The sequence below is a fragment of the Typopeltis vanoorti genome, chromosome 8 (assembly GCF_054136105.1).
Source record: "Typopeltis vanoorti isolate ZY-2024b chromosome 8, IOZ_Tvanoo_1.0, whole genome shotgun sequence".
Classification (NCBI taxonomy): domain Eukaryota; kingdom Metazoa; phylum Arthropoda; class Arachnida; order Uropygi; family Thelyphonidae; genus Typopeltis; species Typopeltis vanoorti.
In genome coordinates this window covers 121,908,037-121,929,701 of record NC_143556.1, presented here as the reverse complement: position 1 = coordinate 121,929,701, position 21,665 = coordinate 121,908,037, and the positions used below count along the sequence as shown (strand labels likewise).

Below are 21,665 nucleotides of genomic sequence, written 5' to 3'. Positions count from 1 at the left end.
TAAAAAATAAAAAAAATCCTTAACCAACCCAGTTATTATAGGTTATATAATAACTGGGTTGGCTAAGGATATTATTGCCCAGTTATTAAAAGGTATTATAGGTTCACAAGTTAACTGTTTATGGGTGGGAGATACATAAAAACAAATGTTTAAAAATAAGGTAGAAATGAATATGCACCACAAAGCAAAAGATTTATGGAAATAAAGTGGAAATAGCATGTGCATGTGTTAGAAGATGGAAAAAGTTAAAGTGAAAGCACTGATTATTTTGGCTGGTGTTAATGACTTGAAAGGTGAAAAATATTGTGATATGATATATTATTATTATTACAGGCGACTCCAAGGAGTCCTTACACTCATCGAGAGAGGCCCTAAACATCATGTCCATCACAACTATTCGACATTGACACAGTATCTATCATACCTTGCCTTGAACTCGCTCACTGTCATAGCACCCACAACAGACTCTGGCAGCTTATTCCACTCATTCACCACTCTCCAAGTAAAAAACCTAGCTCTAACACCCTTGTCAACACTAACATTCTTGCCCAGTTTCCATGCATGGCCCCTAGTCATCCCACCACCAGTCCTATTTTCAAAAATATCTTCTGGATTAATCTTATAGAAACCCTTAAGTAATTTGAATGTCTCAATCATATCACCCCCTCTTCCACCTATCGACCAATTTCTGTAACCCACAAATCTTCAACCTATTCTCATAAGGTTCATTCCACAGACCTGTTATCATCTTGGTCACTCGTCTCTGGATCCTCTCCACTTCCTCCCCATCACGAAGAAACCCTGGTGTCCATAACTGGGCACAGTAGTCCAGATGGGATCTTATCAAGGCTCGATACAGAGGAACAACAACAACAACTTGTTTGTCTCTGCATGTTAAAGTATTTTTCAGAAGCCAAGTGATTTGATGAGCTGATTTAGCCACTTTTGCAATGTGCCCCCTAAACTTCAATTCCATATCCACCAACACTCCCAAATCCCTGGCCTCATCAATCTCCTAGAGTATGGTTCCACCAATGTGATGTGATATACTGCTGCTATTCTTTTCACCACAAAGTGCATAACCTTACACTTTGCCACATTAAACTGACATCCATTTTTCCTAGCCCAGTCCTCCAAACTATCCAAATCATCCTGTAAAATTTTGACATCCCGTGCCCTCACAATTGCTCTACCCAACTTTGCATCATCAGCAAACAAGTGAACACTTCCTCTCAGATCCTTACCTATATTATTGATGAACAAATTGAAAAGCAGTGGTCCAAGAACAGAGCCCTGTGGCACACCACTAGTCACAAGCCATCTTTTAGACTCCACTCCTGAATAAACCTCTCTCTGGTATCTCTCCATCAACCACCCTCCTATCCATCTCACCAACCCTATATCCATCCCCATCTGCTCCAGTTTACTGATTAGGGTTCCATGTGGTATTCTGTCAAAGGCCTTGGCAAGGTCCAGTAGAATCACTGTAAACCCATTACCCTTATCCAGTTCAGCCATCACTGTGTTATAAAACGTGAGCAAGTTACTAAGGCATGATGTACCCTTCACAAAACCATGCTGTCCCCCATACAGTATCTCATTTTCATCAATCCATTCCTGTATTTTTCCCTTGACTACTTTCTCTAAGACCTTGACAATGACTCCTGATATGCTGATCGGTCGGTAATTTGCAACAGCAGTCTTGGATCCTTCTTTATGCAGTGGAACTATTTTCCCCTCTTTCCACCCCTTCGGGACTAAACCAGACCAAAATACTCAGATTAAACAATATAGTCAAGGGCACTGACAATTGCTTATTTCTGACAACTGACAAAATTTAATTCTGGTATGATGAAAGATCTAATGAGGGTCTTCCAGATCTCAGGCAGAATTAATCCTTGGTTTCTATTTAGGTTTTTTTTCTGAATGGAGAACTGTTGTGGCTTCTTTTGTCATTTGGGAGAGGAAATCGTCCTATAAGTAGGGCGTGAAGCTTTTATCCCATTCTATAACATAGTTAGTCCTAGCAAAATATGTGCCATACGTGTGATGTATGTGTTTTTCTGCTTTTATAAAAATGCAACTGTATTCAGTCCATTTATGGTTTCAGTGCAAACAGTTTTTTAGCGTGTAAGTGTTCTTACATTTATATAATTTTAACCCCGATGAAGCCAAAACAGCCACAGTTGGCGAAACTAGTTGGTAAACTTAGTTTAAAATAAATATATTTGACCAAAAAAAATCCCAAATGGTAGTCATTCTCTCCTAGTTCTCATGGTAAAAAATAATCGTTTCATTAGCACCTTGTCTCCCCTATTTCCTCCAATCGAGTATGCAGCCTCCCATTGATGTATCCCAAACTTCAAGACTTTACATTTTGCTGCATTAAACCGAAACCCCCATTCATTTGTCCATGTGTTCAGTTTATTCAAATCCTCTTGCAGGGCTGCCACATTGGCACTATTATTAATAACCCTTCCCAGCATCACATCATCTGCAAACAACTGATTATCCCCTTGCAATCAATTGACAATATCATTGTTATGAAGGTTAAAGTAAACAGGTCCAAGTACTGAGCCCTGTGGAACCTGAATTGTAACCTTCTGCTTCCTTGATATTGCCCCACCCTACACAACTCTCTGATACCTATCAGGCAGCCAATCCTGAATCCAGTTGACTAACCTGACATCTAAACCCATGTGCTGTAACATAAATATCAGCTTATCATGTGGCACCTGTTAAATGCGTTTGCAAATTCCCAAAAAAATGTCAGTGTATGCCTTTTCTTCATCAACTGTTCTTGTCACTTTATTATAAAAGGCGATCATATTACTTAAGCAAGAGAGCCCCTTAAATATATCCATGATGATTCTCACAGATAACATTATCCTAGATTGCCCAATGCTGTATATAGTGCCTCACTAATTTCTACAAGACCTCAACAACTACTGATGACACGGAAATGAGCTTATAATTAGACACTTCCAGTCTGCTAACACCCTAATACAATGGCATAATCTTACCTTCCTTCCATTCTTTGAGTATCTTGCCCATAGCTAGACTTTCATTGGAAAGCCAGATCAAAGGAGCTGTCAGTTGTTTAGCACATTCTGTCAAAACCATGGTGAAATACCATCCAGTCGCACAGCTTTACTAACATGTACTCAGTATTTGGAACACACTCTTCTCTTCCACCTCTAAACCTTGAGCTTGCCCTACATCTCTAGTATTAAAACCTTCTTCTCAAGGATGAAATACTCCAATAAAGTGCTCATTGAACAACTCCACTATGCTGTCTGCATCAGACGCTCTATTCCCATTTTTATCCCACAATGTCATTCTTCCACAATCATTTCTCCTCCTACTTGCCACATAGCTAAAATATTCTCTAGGATTTTCTTTGGATCTTAGTGCCAATGTCTTCTCATATTGCAATTTCAGCTTCCACACCATACTAGTCACTCTCCTGGTATGAGTCTTATATTCATCTGCTCTCCACCCCTCTCTTTATATCTCTTCCACAATCTCTTTCTCACCTGCAGTTCAAGTTTGATATTGTTTGTCATCCACTTTACACCAAATTGTGTTTGCTTCTTCACTCGTGGAATACAGCTTACTATTGCTGCTAACAAATATTCCTTCACAGTTTACTAAGCACTAATGATATCCTGGCCTTCTATTCCATTCTCGATGGATCTGCCCCAAGTTGATATCTAAGACTATTATAATCACCTGCCTTATAATTCCAAGTCAAAACCAGATGGTCACTCTCCAACTTGGGTAGGGGAGGGGGAGAAATGTCATCTCAGTTATTTATCAGCTCTTCTGATGCTACGACAAAATCCAAAACTCTAGAATCTCTTGTTCCCTCTATTACATGTTGCCTAAGACATTTGTCCCTCAAGAATTCTAGAAATTCCATTCCCTTATTACTACATGCATTTTCTATTCCCAGCTTGTACAGCTGTAGTTAAAATCTCCTATAACAATCATTGTTCTTGCACATACCAAGCTCAACTGCCTCAACACCTCCTGCTTCCCCACCCTCTGTACTCCTTGGCTTGTAGCAACACCTCACAAATGTCCTGTCTTGCCCACCACTACCTCACACATATGCTTTCAAAATCATCAGTGTCACTGCCCTCAAAAGAAGCCTCCACTCTTAGAGGACATAAGTCATCACTTTTCAGAAGCAGTACTCCACCATCACATTTCCCCTCATATTCTGCCAAAAAATGCAGTACCCTGCTACTTTTATTCATGTTATTATGTGATAATCTGCCAACCCTGTCTCAGTGATCTCAATAATCTTAATCAGGGCTGAAGGCTATCAGCACCATCAATTCATCTCCTTCATTACAGATAATTCTGGCAATAGTATAAAGCATAAAAATGTCACTGCTTCTATACTTATGATTATCCCCTCCAGAACCCCCCCCTGGACTCAGTGTTACCTGATGTTGTCCTTTTCCCCCAAATACCCATTCCAACAAGAGGCCACCCCTCCTACCATCATCCTTGGGAATTCTAGTTTCCCTGCATTGACACACCAACTCGTTCAGAAGACAGCAAACTCTCCAGATGTCTATGTCCTTCCTCATTTAAATACAAGTGGTCTCTCACATACAGTTCCTTGCTCTCCTCAAATGCCCTCCAAGCATCCATATAATCCAATCCTATCTTCTGACACATTCTGAATATTATGCTATTCATTATTACTGCTCTTCTGCTAAGCTCCTCATTATCATACCAGGATAACACACACACGCACATGCTATTTTTCCTTTCTGCCTTTTCTTTTGTACAACCTCAAGCATGAATCTTAGATCTCTCACTGCTCGATTTACTCTACCTCTCAAGTGATTCGTGCCCACCATCACAATTATTTCATACATTCTTTCACCTCACTTAATTGCCATAGCCACAATTTCTATCGTTCCTCCAGGCAAACACTCCTCTGGCATCCTATCCTGCACACCATCGATCATTGAGTCTCCACACATCACACCTCTTACCACTCTGTTCATTGATTGCTCACCTGCATCCCACATTCTCTCTCTCTCTCTAACCCTTTGTCTCAATGTTCCCTTACTTACCTGCTGTCCTGGCATCACTTTATTCCTGGTTCCAGCACTCATTCGTATTCTTCTCACTAACTCTGTCTTACTGTTTTCATTCTCTAATCTTCTATCATTCCCATATCACTCTCTCATTTCCTCTCTTCTACTGCTACTATTCTCTCCTCTTCTATCCTTCCCATAATGCTCTCTCACTCCTCCTATGATTCACCTTGCATTCATCTGTTCCATTAGCCTACTCTCATCTTTCATACTTCTCATCTCATTCCCAAGACATTCCACCTCCTCTTTCAACTCATTTCTCTCTCTCTCTCTCTCTGCAAGTCAGTCACTCTTACCCACTATTCATTCTCCCAATCAAGACCATCTCCGAAAACTTCACAATCATTGAAGTCTTCCACACTCCCCACTCTTATTTTTTCATTCATATTTCACACGTTATTCTCACCTATCACACTACTCATCTCTTGAGATTCTCCCGCTCCTGAAGCAATGAGGTCAGTTATCGTAACATTTAACTCCCTGAATTTCTCCCATTGCCTACGTTTTGCACATATACAAAATCCTCCTTTTCTCATCCACCACATATCCAACTGCTGGGAAGCATACATGCCACAAAATCCTTTATTATGCAAAATACAGTCCTTGGATAGGGAGGACTTAGTGACACGCCATTTGTAATTGTAGCTGCAAAATCACCTGGAGAAGATAAGTTAGGTTCAGAATTATATAAATATGCAGGAATAAGTTTGAAAGAAAGATTCCTATTATTTTTAAATAAAATCTATTTTATTTAAAAATAATAGGAGTTGATTCATTTTATTTAAATAAATCAACTAGTATATCTATTTTATTTAAAAATAATAGGAGTTGATTTATTTTATTTAAATAAATCAACTAGTAATCCACCAAGAAAGACAAATATCAAATAATATTCTAAAAGCTATCATAAGTATATATGAAAATAATCAAATGCAAATAAGATTAAATCATCAGCTATGATAGATATTAGAGAGATAAACCAAGGAGTTCTGACAGGGAAGTTCCTCTTTCAGCAACTCTTTTTAATATTTATCTAAATGAAATATTAATAAAATGGAATAAAAATTTCCATCATGGTATTAAACTTTTTCCTACTGTAAACTCAAAATACTCTCCTTTTTGCCAATGACCAAATAATAATTACAAATTCTGAAGATAACTTACAGAAAGATATTTTAAATTTAAATGAGATAGCCAAAGATCATGGAATGTTAATATCAACAGAAAAATCAAAAATGATGGCCTTTAAAGGACAAGAACCAGTAAGGACTAAAGTAGTAATAGAACAGGTGAATTCATTTAACTACCATGATGTATGATTACATATGAAAATGAAAAAGATAAATCTAAAAATTAAAGTGGTCTCTGACCGTTGCTAAAAATTTTAAAATAGCAGGTATAACTAACTCTATATTTAAACCTAACCTGGTACAAAAACAAACCAGACTAAAAGTATATGATACATTAGCCCTACTGGTCCTATTGTATGGAAATGAAATCTGGACAATAAAACAAAAAGACAAACAAAGATTAATAACAGCTGAAATTAAGTTTATGAGAAAAAACTGCAAAGTATACTCTCTACGATCACAAAAGAAATGAAGAAATTATGAAAGAACTAAACCAGGAATTCGTAATAGAAAAAATTTAAAAAAATATACACATTGAAAGAATTAAAACAGAAAGACTACAAAATAAGCCTTAAATTACAAACCATTAGGAAAAAGAAAACCAGGACATCCTCCTAAGAGATTCAACAATGACTTCTAAGGCCAGAACTGGCCACTTTAGGCCTAAATCTTTGATAAGCATGATGATTATAATGATGACAACGTTGACATAAAACAATTGCCAACTGTGTACTGCACTGAGGGAAATATACTCCAGGAAACTGATGAAGCTAGGGATCTAAGGGTGCTAGGAGTAGATAGAGAATTAGAGTTCTGAGGGCATATGGCTTAGGCTGCCAAGTTTGCTCATAGGTTTACTTGGTTATTGAAGAAAACACTAACAAATAGAGGTAAGGAAATTATGGTTACTTTAATAACACCCCAAGATGGTGAATGGTCTGAATGCTTTTTATGAGGACAGATTGAGAGTCTGTAGGTTAGCAACTTGGCTGAGAGGTAACAATTCGGATACTATAGAAACCTTTAAGTTACTAAAAGGAGTAAATTTATAGGACTGATTCATAAGAAATTTATGAGTACTTGGCTAGAGGCAGAGAAATGAGTTCACCTTTGGAAACTGAATAAGAGTGTGGATAGCAAGGATGTAAGGACTAGATTTTTTGCACAGAGAATGGTGAATTTGTGGATCTCCACACTCCATGGGCCTGCACTTGCAATATAATATTTTTTTTTTCTCTCTCTCTCTCTCTCTTTTATAACACTTCTGACTGAAATGTCTTAACACTTGGCTAGAGGGGGCCTGAACATGGGGTCATCCTTGGAAGTTGAATAAAAGTGTGATTAGTAGAGGTGTGAGCATTAGATTTTTTGCTTGGAGAGTTGTAAATCAGTGGAATGGGATTCCAGAGTCAGTTGTGAGTGCTTTGTCTGTTAATGGGTTTAAGAAAAGGTATGACAGATTATGTGGATGGTTTAGGTCTCCTGCAATGAGTCTTTCGACTCCATGGGGGGTGCCCATACAATAATAATAATAATAATAATAATAATAATAATAATAATAATAATAATAATATCATATATCTATGATTAATCTAGGTGTAACCATATCTTCAGTTAATTGAAGTTACATAGTGCTGTAATAGAATTTTTAGAGATGAAATGGATGTGGACTGAAGTTACGAAAATTCAGGAAATGTATGGGAGAGCAAAAATGATGAAAACAAATAACGTTGGTATAAAAGACATAACGAAAGACCCGCAAGTGTGTGTAAGTTCATATATATGCTAACTGGACCAAAAAAAAATGGACCAAATTAGAAAGTGAATATGTGGATGCCTGAGCAGTGTTCATGTTTTCTAAAGAGATCTGTGCTAGGGCAACTCGTAAATGCTGGAGGGTGTATTCCTGTAAGCTCTCTGGTCAACTTATTTTCATGAAACTTCGATAGTTTCTACATTCAGCTTTGAAATAATGCTGGATCTAATAACCACTTCATTTTTGCAATTTTTGCATTGCCAAACTGAAGCCTCCTGACTCTTTATTTTAGTAAATCTTTTTAAAACTTTTTTCTTATATACACTGTTTTCTTATATAAAATTCATTTTCGTCTTGCTCAAAACTAAATGAGAGCCACTTCTTATTTCAAAATTCTCTTTATGCTCTTGTGTCCTGAGAGAGCATGATATATGCTATCAACAATAACATTGAGACTGTTATATTTTTTTGTGTCTTCTCTCCCGAGAATTTGTACGCATCCTTATCATGACATAATATTCGTAATGATTAGTCTTTGTCCAGAACAGAAATTCAGCATGCACATAGAATTAATATTAGCATGCAATTATTATTACATACAATTATTATTTAGTATGCACACAGAATTATTATTTCCTCTTTTCTCCAAATTTCCAAAAAAAAACATTTTCATATGACTGGGATTCAATTCCTACCCAACTGCTTAGACATACAAGCAGGACAAGGTTTTTCTGTTTTCTTTATATCAACAGACTTATCTGATGTCTCAAAAATATTCCTCCACTTCTCTCTTAGTACAACCTTTTATGAGACCATAAACATAAACACAGTTCATTGTTCAATTCCCAATTTTGAAATATTTCACATAGCACTTCTTATACCTGCTTTTCAATCAAGAAGTTTATCTATTTGATGTTGAATGCTATTAGCACTTCTTTGTTTTTTTGATGTATTTCCTAACTTCTTATATTTATCATTTAGCAGGAGCTTACCTGTTTTAGACTTCTCTCAGAAACACTAATTATTTCCATAGGTTAATTATTGAATTCTTATGCCAGTTTAATTTCTTTTCTGTTGATAATTTTCCATTCATACTCACTTTAGACTGTTTGCCTTGATTACCATTCTGAAATTAATGGTGGCCATGTTTACTTGAATGAAACCAAAGGCAAATTTCATACGAAACTTTCATAGTTTCTACATTTGGCTTTGAAATAATGCTGGATTTAATATTTATTTGATTTATATATTTACAAAGTGAATATTAAATATAAAATGATAGTATTCTTTGTACAGTGTTTGAATAATGGTGGTAGCTGCAATTCAGTTTGATAACAGCTTATCACCAAGTCCTCCACCATTTAAGGACTACAAAGCATACAATCAATTTATTTATTTAACCTTTAACAAGTTAAAGTTGACAAGAAATTATATTCTTGGTTTCATCCTTTATCCAAGTGTAAGCAAACACTTGGATAAAAAAAGTTTGGGCATGAAGTAACTTAAAGTTTAGAGGACATATTGCTATGGTTGCTAAGAGAGCCAATAACGTTACTTGTTTATTGAAGAACATATTATTATTATTATTATTATTATTACCCCAAGACCTCATGGAGTCAAAGACTCATCTGGGAGGTCCTTTTATCACACACATCTCATCATACCGGGCCTTAAACACACTCAAACTCCTTGCAGACACCACACTCTCAAGCAAGGCATTCCAATTATACAAAACTCTTCACGAGAAAAACCTGCATCTCACTCCCCGAATCACACCCTCTTTATACAGTTTCCAGGAATGACCTCTAGTTCTCCCCTGATCTCCCACTATTCTCTGTAGAACTCCTCCACCATTGATCTTCTAACAACCCCTTACCAAATGTAGGTCTCTATCATATCTCCCCTCTTCCTCCTCAATACCAGACCCTGCAAATTACATCTTCTCGATCTTTCCTCATATTCAACATTCCAGAGGTCAGAAACTACCTTACTCAGTTGCCTTTGGACCCTTTCCAACATCTCTTCATCTTTCTGAAACACTGGTGACCAAATCTGGGCACAATAGTCCATGTGGGGCCTAATCAAAGCCTTATACAACGGAACAAGAATCTCCCTAGTTCTACACGTCAGTGTCCCCCACATCATTCCCAGAACACTTTGTGATGTCTTCACAATTTTGGCAATGTGTCCCCTAAATTTTAGATTCATATCCACTATCACCCCCAGATTAATTTCTCTACCTCCAACAATATATTCTTACCAAGCATAAATTCTGCATCCCATCTTTGTTTTCAAAATTTTAAAACCTTACATTTTGCAACATTGAACTCACATCCCCATTTCCGTGCCTAATCACTCAATTTATTCAAGTCTTCTTGCAAATCCACAACATCTTTGCTACTCTTTATGGTTCGTCCCAACTTTGCATCATCTGCAAACAACTGAATATCTCCATTCCAATCTTCGCCAATATCATTAATATACAAGTTAAATAGTAATGTCCCTAAAACAGACCCCTGAGGCACTCCACTAGTGACTTTCCTTTTCCTGGATATCGCACCCCCATACACAACTTGTTCATACCTATCAGATAGCCAATCTCCAATTCAATGCACTAATCTAATATATAACCCCATCTGCTCTAGTTTGACTGTTAACTTATCATGAGGTACTCTATCAAAAGCTTTTGCAAAATCCAAGTATATTACTGTGTATCCTTCTCCTCTGTCCAAGGAAGCAGTCACTTTATTGTAATAAGTAAGTATATTACTAAAACATGACCTCCCTTTAGCAAATCCATGCTGTCCTTCAAAGATAATACCATTGTTGGCAACCCAACTCTAGATCCTAGTTCTCACAAGCTTCTCCAACAACTTGACAACAACTCACAACACCTGACACACAGATAGGCCTGTAGTTTGATGCTTGAGTTCGATCATCCTCTTTATGAAGTGGCACAATCTTGCCCTCCTTCAACTCCTTAGGAACTTGACCAAGTGCAAGACTCATATTAAAAAAATATGTCAAGGCAGGTGTCAACTCTCTGGCACTTTCCTTCAGAATATGCAGTGATATATTATCAAATCCCACAGCCTTATTTACATCTAGTTTACTCAACTCCCCAAACACCTCTTGCTCACTTATAGTCAGTCTCTCCTCCCCATCAACAAAATTATTGTTAACAGATATATATTAACACGTAGAGATAAGGAAGTTGTTATTCATCTTTACAAATCCTGGATAAGTCCAAATTGGAATTTGTGAGATAAAAACTGTCATTCACAATTCCATGCTAATTATCATACATAATCTTATGTCCGTCAACCTAATCTGTATTCTATTCATAACCAGTTTCTCCAGCACTTTAACTGCAACTAGATATACAGACCAATTTATAATAGGAAATGTCTGTCCTAAAAACATGCTTGTTGAGAGGTACTATTTTGCCTGGCTTCCACTCCTTAGGAACCTTCCTCACTTCAAGACTCAATGTGTCGCAAGATTTGGAAAGTGAATTGCATTGGATGAGGCAAGAAATGAAATGGATGAGGAATGAAATTAAGAGAATTCAGGTCAAAACTATTAAAATAAATAATGATGGCATGAAAGAGTTAACGAAAGATGAGCAAGTGGCGTTGTATGGCGAGTCCATTATTAAAGGTGTGCCAGAGGATAAAATGCACAAGGTATGTTTTCCAGGCGGTAAAATGAGTAGAGTGATTGAGGCATTGAATATGAGGCAGGAGCGAGCAAAAGAGTTAATTGTATTAATTGGTACAAATGATTTGAGAGAGAACAAAGAGCATGTCAGAATGAATGTCAGGAGGCTGCTTGGAAAGATAAAAGAGAATAGTGTGACAGGAAGGGTAGTCAGGGTGTTGCCTAGGTATGATTGTGGTGAAATGAGGCGGAGAGCAAGGATTATGAATGATATTCAGGCTGAAATGTCTGAGGAGATGGGAGTACAGTTTTTTAATGTGTGGAATGAGTTTGAGGGACGAAGTGAGCTGTATGGGAGTGATAGATTGCATTTGAGTGGTTATGGTGTGAGTCGCTTGGAGAGACTGATGATGGAGGGTAGAGAATGAATCAGATCAAGAGGGGAGTGATGTGGAAGAGCAGGAGAGTAAGACAGGAGAGATTGAAGATGGAAATGAATGGGGAAGTGAGTGGTATGAGTATAGAAAATGAGAGAATGGGTGTGCAACACAAGAGGAGCAGGGAAACGGGGAGGCTCAGGGTCAACAGGGGTACACAGCGTGAGTATGGTGGATGCTCCAAGAGGAGGTGAGAGCATACGTAGGCAGGAAAGAAATGGGATGACCAGCGATCAAGAGGAAACAGATGAAATTGAAAAGGATTCTAAAATGAAGAAACAGAAAGGGAAATGGCTCCAGTCCAGAATGGATAGATCACATCGAGTGAGTGTTATCAGTGGAACTAGCTGTAGATCCAGAAATGAGCTGTCGTGTTTGTATACCAATGCTAGAAGTATAAGAAACAATGCGGATGAAATGGTTTCACTAATTGCATCTGTTCACCCAAAGTTGTCGGAATAAGTGAGACATGGTTGGATGAGGACGACATCCTGACAGGAATAGAGATGGAAAGGTATGATGTGTTTCGTGAGGATAGAAGGTGTAAAAAGGGAGGGGGAGTGCTATTGAAGATAGAGAAAGAGTTATGTCCATAAAAGTTAGAGATGCAAGAGGGAAATAGTGCCAGTGGTTTTGAGGCAGTATGGTGTGAGATAGAGGTGAATAGAATCAAATACATGGTGGGATGTTGTTATAGAACTGGTAATGTGGATGGTGGTGATAGTGAAATGTATAGTCAAATAAGCCAAGCAAATAAGAAAAGGGTGATCATTATGGGTGATTTTAATTATGGCAATATAGACTAGAATGAAGAGATAGCAACTGGAAGTAAAGGAAATGAGTTTCTTGAGTTTTTGAGGGATAACTACCTCAGACAGAATGTATCAGAGGGCACACGAGGATTAAGGGTGTTGGATTTGGTCATCTCATCAGAGGGTGTAATTATAAATGAGGTGTCAAATCATCCACCAATTGGTGAAAGTGACCACAAGGTGATTACCCTGGTGGTTGCCAGCAGTGCAAGGATCCCCTGTGAAAAAAGGGTATATGTGGAACTACAAGGGGGGTGATTAGGAAGAGCTCAGGAGACAGCTTGCAGGTGTAGCATGGAATGAGGAGACACCTGCCTTGACATATTTTTTTAAAGGAGTCTTGCACTTGGTCAAGTTCCTAAGGAGTGGAAGGAGGGCAAGATTGTGCCACTTCATAAAGGAGGTGATCGAACTCAAGCATCAAACTATAGGCCTATTTTTGTGTCAGGTTTTGTGGTTAAGTTGTTGGAGAAGCTTCTGAGAACTAGGATCCAGAGTTGGGTTAACAACAATGGTATAATCTTTGATGGACAGCATGAATTTGCTAAAGGGAGGTCATGTTTTAGTAATATACTTACTTATTACAATAAAGTGACTGCTTCCTTGGACAGAGGAGAAGGATACACAGTAATATACTTGAATTTCGCAAAGGCTTTTGATAGAGTACCTCATTATAAGTTGACAGTCAAACTAGAGCAGATGGGGTTATATATTAGATTAGTGCATTGGATTGGAGACTGGCTATCTGATAGGTATCAATAAGTTGTGTATGGGAGTGCGATATTCAGGAAAAGTTAAGCCACTAGTGGAGTGCCTCAGGGGTCTGTTTTAGGGGCCATTACTATTTAACTTGTATATTAATGATATTGGTGAAGATGTGGATGGAGATATTCAGTTGTGTGCAGGTGATGCAAAGTTGGGACGAACCATAAAGAGTAGTGAAGATGTTGTGGCCTTGTAAGAAGACTTGAATAAATTGAGTGATTGGGTAAGCAAATGGGGATGTGAGTTCAATGTTGCAAAATGCAAGGTTTTTAAAATTTTGAAAACAAAGATGGGATGCAGAATTTATGCTTTGTTAGAATATATTGTTGGAGGTAGGGGAAATAAGAGATCTGGGGGTGATAGTGGATATGGATCTAAAATTTAGGGGACACATCGCCAAAATTGTGAAGACAACAAAAAGACTTCTGGGAATGATGTGGGGGACACTGACGGGTAGAAGTAGGGAGATTCTTATTCCATTGTATAAGTCTTTGAATTGGCCACACACATGGACTATTGTGCCCAGATTTGGTCACCGGGTTTTCAGAAGGATGAAGAGATGTTGGAAAGGGTCCAAAGGTGACTAAGGTAGTTTCTGACCTCTGGAATGTTGAGTATGAGGAAAGATTGAGAAGATGTAATTTGCAGAGGCTGGTGGAGAGAAGGAAGAGGGGAGATATGATAGAGACCTACAAGTTGGTAAGGGGTTGTTATAAGATCAATGGTGGAGAAGTTCAACAGAGAATAGTGGGAGATCAGGGGAGAACCATAGGTCATCCCTGGCAACCGTATAAAGAGGGTGTGAGTAGGGGAGTGAGATGCAGGTGTTTTTCATGCAGAGTAGTGAATGATTGGAATGCCTTGCCTGAGAGTGTGGTGTCTGCAAGCAGTTTGAGTGTGTTTAAGTCACGGTATGATAAAATGTGTGTGTGTGTGTGTGTGTGTGTGTGTGTGTGTGTGTGTGTGTGTGTGTGTGTGTGTGTGTGTGTGTGTGTGTGTGTGTGTGTGTGTGTGTGTGTGTGTGTGTGTGATAAAATGACCTCCCAGATGAGTCTTTCACTCTATGAGGTCTTTGGAAATAATAATAATAATAATAAAATCACCAGGTCAATGGCATAGCTAACCCTTTCTCACATTCCTTAAAAATATAATGATATATCATCCATTCCCACAGACTTATTACCATCTAACACAGCACACTTGATTACCTCTGATTCTTTCACCTTCAATTATCCTATTGCATGCCTCTATTCTATTGCATGTTAAATAATTTCACTATATCTTTTACAATAGTCACTTTTCTACCATAACTAAACATCAGTGTCAACTGCGATAATTATTTTTTCTCTTTATCACATAGCAGAAATATTCCTTTGAATTATTTTTAACTGAACTGGACAATCTCCTCTCATATTCTACTTTTTCTTCTTTAACTGTGCTTGTCACTTTTCTGGCTTGCAGTTTATATTCTTCATGCATGTGTTCACTACAAATTTTCTTGTTCCACTTCCAGAAAACAACTCCTTTTGCCATACTACTTACTTGATTTCACTGTTCATCCATCTCACTCCTACTCTAATCATACGCTTACACTTGTTATGCAGTTATGCATTACATTTGTCAGATGTGGCTTTATCCTTTTCTGCTCTCATCATCTTTTCAGCACAACACATCAATCCAATGTATTGATGCTAGCTGAATACGCAGCTTCTCATAGTCATTCACTTTATAGTTTCATTTCACATAAAGTATATACCTACTTGAGAACAAACTTTTCCTGTATTATTACCTTGAAACCAATAACTCATGATCACTTTCACCGACAGGTGGCAATGTTGATACCTCATTCACAACCATATCCTGTGTGGATATAACCAAATCCAATACCTAAAAACCTTGTGTTGCTTCTATCACATGTTTCTTAAAATAGTTATCCTGCAGAAACTCAACAAACTCACTCTACTTTTATCATAGACCATCTCATCTCTTCTTTCCAATCCACCTTCCTAAAATTAAATTCTCCCATTAGGATCACCTTCCTTTTGCTTGTCCAACTAATTTGTCTAAACACTTTACACTGAGTGCTCTTCTCATTCACATTCCATGTCCTATAGCAACATCCTATTAGATATAATATTCTGTTGATCTCAGCTTCACACCAGAATAAAGAAAAAGATATTAATACCAATAAATAGTACTAGCACATAGTACTAAAATAGTTTTTTAAGCATTATCATCAGTTGGCTTAAAAATATATGTTAAATCAGTCAGGTACTAGATCATGAATGAAATACTTTATATAACTATCCTACTAATAACTAAAGAGATTAAAAACAATAAATAACAAATCAGAAAGTGATTTTTTTTTTATCGATGAGATGATTGGTGACTATTTCTCAACATTACCTGAATGTGCAATAACATGGAATCCAGTAAGATTATAAAACCTGTCTGTCTGAAACATAAGCTTCATAATGTTTGATGGACTCTGTAAAACAAAATTTTGAACTCGTCCACATAACGTATCAAGTAAGATCCACTCAGCTTGGTCTGCAGTAGAATCTGCAAAGTTGAAGTTAGATTTAAATAAATAAATAAATGATGAAGCAAATCAGAGAACAAAATAATACCAACAAAACTGAAAATATAATCAAATGACACTTAAAGATAGTTCAGGTAAGATAAATATGAACCAATTCTTATTACACTAATTCTAACTAACAATAAGCACATACACTACTCTGAAAGAATTCATCAGACACCGCCCACAGGCAAAGTACATTGTGCCATGTAACAAGTCATGTGTTTATAGCAGGTATAAATTGGAGGAATATGATGCTCTGAAGTCAGTGAACTGTGTCTGGGTGAAATGGTTGCAAGAAGAGAACTGACGGAGTTTGAAAGAAGCATTGTGAAAGGATGTCGTGTTGAAGGCCTATCTGTTCGGCAAATTGTTGACAAATTGGGTCATCCTAGGTCAATCATCGGTGATACCATACTGAGATGAAAGCTCAGGGAATCGACTGCAAGTGCTACCCACAGTGGACAACCCACCAAACTCACCGAATGTGACTGTAGGGTGCTAAGAAGGATAATGTGTAAAAACGTTAGCCAACACATTGACTGGAACATGGATTTCAACTCAACATGGGTTTCCAAGGCAGGACCACAACATGAAGCCCCACATTACCTGAATCAACATGCAGCGTCATCTTCAGTGGTGCAAAGAGCATGTACAGTGGAATGTGTAAGCTTGGAAAGCTGTGTTATGGAGTGACAAATCACACTATATCCTCTATCATGCAGATGGATGGTTGTGGGTGTGGTAGATGCCCAGTGAACATCTCTTACCAGAGAGCATAATGCTATCTATGACACTCGGAGGTGACAGTGTGATGGATGGTATGGTTTGTTTTGTCCTGGTTTGGCCACAGACCTCTGTTTGTGGTACCATGAACATTAAATTGTATGAGGTATGTGAACATTCTGGATAATGCAATGCTTCCTACTTCATAGCATTTCCATGGAATTGACAATTGTCTCTTTAAGCAAGACAATGCATAAGGCTGCTTCCGTAGCTACATGATTTGTAGATATAAATGTAACCACACTTTACTGGCCTCCACAGAGCCTTGATCCCAACCCTATTGAACATCTATGGGATGAACTGGAGAGTCGGATGAGGTCAAAGGACATCCATCCCAACAACAGTGCTGGAATTCATTACATGTCTACAGGAAGAATGGTACAAAATTCCCATTAAGCACTATCATATGCTTATGGAAATTATGACCCATAGGATTGCTGAAGTCAATGCAGTGAAACGAGGTCCTACATCTTATCAAAGTGGATGTTTGTTCCTCATACTATGGTGTCCATTGACTTCTTTCCAAGTAGTGTATATCATTAATCATATCATTAACCATTTCTCATATATTTTTGAAAATATTAATCACCAATTAATAATTATTGGCTCTAATGGCAATGGGGAGGGATATGATATCACAAAAAGCATGTGTCAGGTATAAATCACTAACTGTAAGAATGTGTTCAGGCTTTCCTGTTTTTATTTTATTTTATTTATTATTATTATTATTATTATTATTATTATTATTATTGTCATACGACAGATGGGAAAAACAGCTTTGCCAAACAGCTTTGTTGTGTGTATGATAAAACAAGTTTAATTACATTTGAGCTGTCATTTTGGAGAAGAATGAAAAAATTAGGCACCACATGCATGCTGTATAAATTACATGGAGTGGATGAAATTAAAAAAATAAAAAAAAAAAAAAGATTGAAGTTCCAGTCTCATTTGGTAGGTAAATTTCATACTCTAGTGAAATTTCACTACCATGATATTAGAAATGTAGCCTCTGGAAAAAGTAAACAAAAGGTCGAAACTAGTCTGAGTAGTGGCCCTTCCCTTAATGCATAATATCAGACATATCTGCAAGGAGATGTGTTTTGCATTATAGGAGATACTGAGACAGGAGTGTTGGTAGCTTGCTCCACCTTTGCAATGAGTTGCCTGGTGTTGTACCACCTTATCCCAGTCCTGAAGATACTTTCAGGTGCAAACTTTGTTTGCTCACACTTGGATAAAGGATTAAACTAAATTTATTATAGTCTAACCAACTGAAAAATAAACTTTCAACATCTTTCTCTAAATCCAGAGTAATTTAATAAAAAGGTGGCACACTATTTGGCAACTCCTATAGGTGGAGATGGTCTTGCCAAAGCTTCTGCCTGGAATCTCCACTTGGGTCTGGCTCCCACTGAAGAGACCTCAATTAAGGTTGAAACTAGTCTAGGTAGTGGCCCTTCCCTTAATGTATAACATTATACATATCCACAAGGAGATGTGTTTTGCATTATGGGAGATACTGAGATAGGAGTGATGTTAGCTTGCTCCACCTTTGCAACGAGTTGCCCAGTGTTGTACCACCTTACCTGAGAGATAATTACTTGAAACAAAATGTCATACAGGGGGACTTGGCGTATGAGAGTGTTGAATCTGGTTATGGGATAAGAAGACCTCTCCATAACTAAGGCTACATTGCTTCCAAATTGGGAAGTGATCATGTGATCTGGACTTGGTAGGTAGCAAAATATATGGAAATTCTAGTTAAGGAGTATATGTGGAACTAAAAGGCAGATAATTATAATACACTTAGGTGGCAGATACAAGCATTACCATGGCATAAAGATCTGCAGAGAAAGGGCATTCAGATAGGGGATAGTCAAGGGAGCAATATCACACTGTATACTAAAGGTCAGGAGAGTATTGGTAGAAGATAGCTGGATAACCATTATCACTAAGCATGAGCTTCGAAAAAGAAAAATGATGTAGAGGGTATAAAAAGAGAAAGGTTACTAGCTAACTCATGAACACTATAGATATAAGGCACGAAAGGTGACCAGCATGGCAAGGAAGATGAAATCAGATTATGTGAAGAAATTAGCAAAGCATATGAAAGGAAATCCCCAACAGTTTTTTTGTTATGTAGCAAGTAAGAGAAAGAATGACTTTAAGGAACACAGATAGTAGAGAGGTAACAAAGACAGATGATATTGTTGAGCTACTGAGTAACTCTTTTGTAAGGGTGTATCATCCAGGTGAAGATATTATTATTATTACGGGTGTCTCCATGGAGTCAGTAGACTCATCGCAGGAGACCCAAACCATCAAAACAATATCTATCATATCTCTTCTTGAATTCATTTACAGATGAAGATCTCACAACTGGCTCAGGCAATGCATTCCACTCATTCACCACACTCCAGGCAAAAAACCTTGTTCTCAGACCCTTGATAACCACACTTTTCCTTAATTTCCAGTGATGACCTCTTGTTCTTCCATCACTTTCACACAGCTGAAACATTTCCCCTGCATCAATCTTATAAAAACCTTTTACTAATTTAAATGTTTCTATCATATCCCCTCTTCTCCGCCTATAAACCAACCTCTGCAATCCACAAGCTCTCAATCTATCAATGTAAGGAGCATTTTTTACATCACTCAGCAACTTAGTCACTCTCCTCTGAACCCTCTCCACAACCTCCTCATCTCCAAGGAATCCAGGTGACCAAACCTGAGCATAGTAATCCAAATGTGGAAGTATAAATGCCTTATAAAAGGGAATAATAACCTCTTTATCTCTGGATATTGGTGTGTTCCTCAATAACCAAGTAATCGTATGTGCATCTGGTCCAATTTGCACAACAGTATTCATGGGGTATCCTGTCAAAAGCCTTAGCAAAAACCAGAAGTATTATAGTGTAGCCATTTCCTTGGTCCAACTCAGATGTCATTCTATTATAAAAAGTTAATAAATTGCTGAGGTAGGATCGACCTTTAACAAAACCATGTTGGCCCCTACAGAGTATCATATCCTGATACCCACTGATTCTTGAATTTTGTCTTCAACCAACTTTCCAATATTTTTACCACCACTCCCAAGATGGTGATTGGTCTGCAATTAACTACCACATTTTTAGAGCCACCCTTATGCAAATGAACTACTCTGGCTTCCTTCCACTCCCTAGGGACCATACCAGAGTTCAAACTTAAATTAAATAACCAAGTAAGAGGTGTTGACAAATCCTTTTCACATTTATGCAACACCCGAGGTGATATTCCATCTAAACCTACAGCAGTGTTTGCATTTAAATTTTGCAATAAACTAAGTACCTCTGATTTCCAAACTTCAATTCTAACATTAGTTATTGCTACAGGTACAGAGATATCCTCACTTGGGTGATAGACTTTGGAAAAGTGATCACTCAGTAACTCTACTATTATATCTGAATTGTCACCTCAATAACATCAGCACCCACTAAAGTTATCCTTCCAAAGTCATTCTTCTTTTTACTTGCCACATAGAAGAAGAACACCTTGTGATTATCCTTGATCTCCTTGGCTAAAGTCTTCTCATAATTTGATTTAGCTTTTCTTACTATGCTGGTAACCTTCCTAGTTTGGGCCTTGTAGTGCTCATGGGTGTACTGATTATCTATCTCCTTGTAAATTATCCATAACATTTTCTTTTTTTTATGCAGATCAAGCTTGATACTACTACTACTCATCCATCTAATGCCTACCTTGTTTGTCTTCCTGTCCATGGGGGACACATTGTAATATTCCCTTCCTCAGATACCCGCTAATTTTATCACATGCACTGTTAACATCATTCCCCTGCAATATATTCTGCCATGGGACGGCTGCAAGCTCACTCTGAAGTTTGTTATAATTGCCTAACCTGTAGGTATACATTCCATATATACCGCTTCTTAAGAGAGAAATCGAAAAATTTTGCAACCTCCCAAGTCAATACCACATGACTGCTCTCACCAATTAGAGGTAATGAGGATACCTTACTTATGCATATATCCTCTAAAACAATGACCAGGCACAACACTTTGGACCTGGTCATTGTTTCCACGTGTCCAGTTTGTTATGTGCGGTTTCAAGTTATTATCTCGTAGGAGATGTAGAAATTCCATTTCCTTTTTGCCACGTGATATTAACCCCTTCCAATTGATATCACCATAATTAAAATCCCCCATAATAATCACTAATACTGTACTCATTGCACTAATTTGCTGATGGATGAATTCAATATCATCCCCTGTACTGACTGGCCTATAGCACCAACCAACTGCATATTTGGTTGTGTTGGTCACTATTGCACACCAGACTGCCTCAAATGAACTATCATTCACATGTCCATCATCTTGATATACCACATTCTCTGGCTGGAACTCATCAGCTATCATCAACAGTATTCCTCCTCTGATTCTATCTTCTCTAACCTCCATGAAAATACTGTTCCCATCACATTCAATTCCAGTAACCACATCTTCTGCGGACAGCCAAGTTTCCCTAATTGGCGAGATTTCACTTACTAATGCCAAAAATTCTTCTCCCGTATTTTGAATTCTTCATGCATTAGTATACGAAAATTGTAGATTCCCTTTAGTTA

At 37.7% G+C, this 21,665-nt stretch overlaps 1 protein-coding gene across 1 annotated transcript in view; it reads right to left on the bottom strand.

Annotated features, from left to right (window-relative positions):
* The window catches only part of Cubn (Cubilin), a 2,223,842-nt gene that overhangs the window by 937,481 nt on the left and 1,264,696 nt on the right, over positions 1 to 21,665 (bottom strand). The window contains exon 42 of the mRNA XM_090396294.1: positions 16,087 to 16,242. Within this exon, the coding sequence (XP_090252420.1) occupies positions 16,087 to 16,242 (156 nt within the window). The remainder of the gene's footprint in view (positions 1 to 16,086; positions 16,243 to 21,665) is intronic.